Below are 3094 nucleotides of genomic sequence, written 5' to 3' on the forward strand. Positions count from 1 at the left end.
TAGGGTTTTCAACTGTGAGGTGGCACATCCAGGTTTAATCCCCTGTCTGTCCAATGCTAGGCACAGATGTGCACTTGGGATTCCTGCCTTTCCAGTAAGAATCCCAGCCACGAAGCAATGAGTTATTCCAGTCCTGTGTCTCCTACATAACTTCTCTGATCACTGGATTACTGTCTATAAGGGAAGCAGCAGCATTACTGCCTCGTCCACTCCATCCATTTTGTCTGTCTAGTCCTTCTTTGTCTTCACTTCCATGCTGAACTATACTCAGAAAGGAATCAAAATTTTGGTCCATGATTTAAATTTGCCAAACATTTTGGTAATACGGTAATTCCTCATTTAACACGTGCCCACTTAACTCGTTTTCGCAATAGCACGATTTTTTTTTAGGGAACATTTGTTGAATTACACGACCATCCCTGGAATAACACGATTTCCCCAGCTGGCCCGTTGCTGGCGGCTGCGTGGGGCTTCCCCGTCCTCCCTGCAAAGCGGCGGAGGGTTCGCCGCTCACCGCGCCATTCCCCACTGACTCCCCCTCACCGGAAGCCTTGCCCCGTCTCCACCACCTCCACTTGCAGGCCCCCACACTGGACTCAGTGCAGGTCCCGGCAGACCCATCACAGGGGCATACTCCCAACCCAATCCGCCTCCCCTCACCATCCCTTCCCTTCCCCAGAGCCATCTCCCCTCCTTGCTGTAACCCAGTCCCCTTTCTCCCCCAACCTAATGTCCCGATCCCAACAGAGACCACCGCTTGAAATGCAACCCCCACCTTTTCCATTATTTTCAATGGGAAAATTGACCCCGCATAACATGTTTTCACTTAACACGATCATTTTCTGAAGCAGATCTAGAGTGTTAAATGAGGAAACACTGTATTCAGACTTGGATCAGGACGGGCTGAAGTTTTTCTACGCACCTGTGATCTCAGAAATCAGCTGTTGGCCCAACTCTGTCCATTTCATACTCCTAGAATCCCTGCTGTATCAATCTTTCCAAAAGATCTAAGCTCCTGAACCTCTAATGATTCAGTTGATCAACACCGACTCGATGATAAGACATTATCTTTCTGCTTAATGTACATTGTAGAGGAAACTCACACTATCGGTACTATCTTGGATTGAGTTCAGGACAGCGGCTGCAAACACACACACACTGCGATCTCGCTTGAAAAATATCACCCTTGCTGTGATTTGTTTTGTTGTCCCCTTCACTTATATTAAAAATCGTTGTGATTGAAATCTCCTTTCCCTACATAATGCATGGACACAAACGAGGTGACAATCTCTACCACAGCCCCACAGCTCACAGAAAGGGCTGCAGAGAAGAAAGAGCAGGTGCCAAACTGCCCTCGGTTCAGAATAGAAATCACCCACTTCACACTTGTGACTACATAATGAAGCCAACCCCTCACGAAGAAGAGGGAGACAGATTTCATGCTCTTCTTTCCCAATAGAAACACGTCCATGCTTTCAAAGCACGTCACATGTATGTTTACACGCATGTGAAACAGGAGCTACCTTGAATTTTGCTGGGGCAACAGCCTCATGATGTCTTATCTCAGCGGGGGCTTGCAGGCACTTTTGGAATACGAACAAACAAATAATAATATCAATATAGTAATGAACAATGCTACCATGGGCTCTACAAAGTGACATTCAAATGGCCTGGGAATTGAATCCACTCCCCATCGCTAGGTACTGAGTTAACAAGATTCAGGAACGGGTTAGGAGTTTATTCCTCACGTTGTTCAAGGCGCGCTTCACCTCCGTGTTCCTGAGGCTGTAGATCAGGGGATTCAACAAGGGGATCACCAGCGTGTAGAACAATGAGGCTATTTTGTCGGTGTCCATAGAATAGCTGGAGGTGGGTCGGAAATACATAAAGAGGAGGGTGCCATGAAACATGACCACCGCCGTCAAGTGGCAAGTGCAGGTGGAGAAGGCTTTGCGCCGGCCCTCGGCAGAGCGGATCCGCAGGAGGGTGAAGAAGATACAGACGTAGGAGAGGAGGACGGTCACAACGCTGCTCACTACAATGTAGCACATGGAGGCAAACAACACAATCTCACTGAGGCGGGTGTCAGAGCAGGAGAGCGCCAGCAATGGGGGCATGTCACAGCAGAAATGATTGATGATGATGGAATGGCAGAATGACAGCCGGAATGTAAAATACATGAGTATCATTGCATCCAGTAGCCCCACAGCACAGACTCCAGCCACCAGCTGGTTACAGCGCTGCCGGGACATGGTGATCATATAGAGCAGGGGTTTAGAAATGGCCACATAACGGTCGTACGCCATCACAGCCAACAAGAGACACTCAATATCTTGAAAAAAAATGACAAAATACATTTGCACAGCACAGGCAGCATGAGAAATGCTTTTCCTCTCGGCTAAGAAATCCAGCAGCATCTTGGGGGAAATTACTGTGGAATAGCAGAAATCACAGAAAGACAAATTACCGAGGAAAAAGTACATGGGGGTGTGGAGTCGGGGATCAATCATGATTAATAAGATCATCCCCCCATTACCTACCAGGGTGACAACATAAATCAGTAGGAACAACACAAACAGGGGGACCTGCAGCTCCGGGCGATCTGTCAGTCCTGAGAGAATGAACTCAGTCGCCTCCGAGTGATTTCCCTCTTCCATCTCCTCTGAGCCGAGATCAGGCAGCTACAGTGAGGTGAGCAGGTGGCTGAAGAAAGAAACTTATCCCTTCTCTGTACCAAAGTAAGTGAAGAGAAATGAAGATGAGTTTCTTAATGGGCACCAGTACCAGCTCAAGCAAGGGCTTGGTCCAGAGAACCAGGTGTCCACAGGTGGCCATTCCAGGTGTTCCATACAATGCAGACACTGTACAAAACCAAGGACATACAGGTTAATTACACCCTACACTCAAACTGTCCTTTTCATGAATCCAAGCAGCAGATGGTGACTCGTGACTCTGCTGTGAAAGAATCGGGGTGAAAACCATCTGTCTGACAAGAGTACAGAAGGGGGGAGTGTAAACAAGCGGGAAACTCTCTTCCCTTTTGAGGCAAGGTGCGCTCTGTGGCTCAGCATGCAGGTTTGGAATAACTCTTTCT

At 48.0% G+C, this 3094-nt stretch overlaps 1 protein-coding gene across 1 annotated transcript; it reads right to left on the bottom strand.

The window, feature by feature from the left end:
* Positions 1–1718: 1718 nt before the first annotated feature.
* Positions 1719–2657, bottom strand: LOC102461708 (olfactory receptor 5W2-like). The gene has a single exon (XM_014570576.3). The coding sequence runs from the start codon at positions 2655–2657 to the stop codon at positions 1719–1721; it is 939 nt and encodes a 312-aa protein (XP_014426062.3).
* Positions 2658–3094: the final 437 nt, after the last annotated feature.

This window comes from Pelodiscus sinensis, chromosome 5, assembly GCF_052426305.1.
Source record: "Pelodiscus sinensis isolate ZL-2025 chromosome 5, ASM5242630v1, whole genome shotgun sequence".
Taxonomy (NCBI): Eukaryota; Metazoa; Chordata; order Testudines; family Trionychidae; genus Pelodiscus; species Pelodiscus sinensis.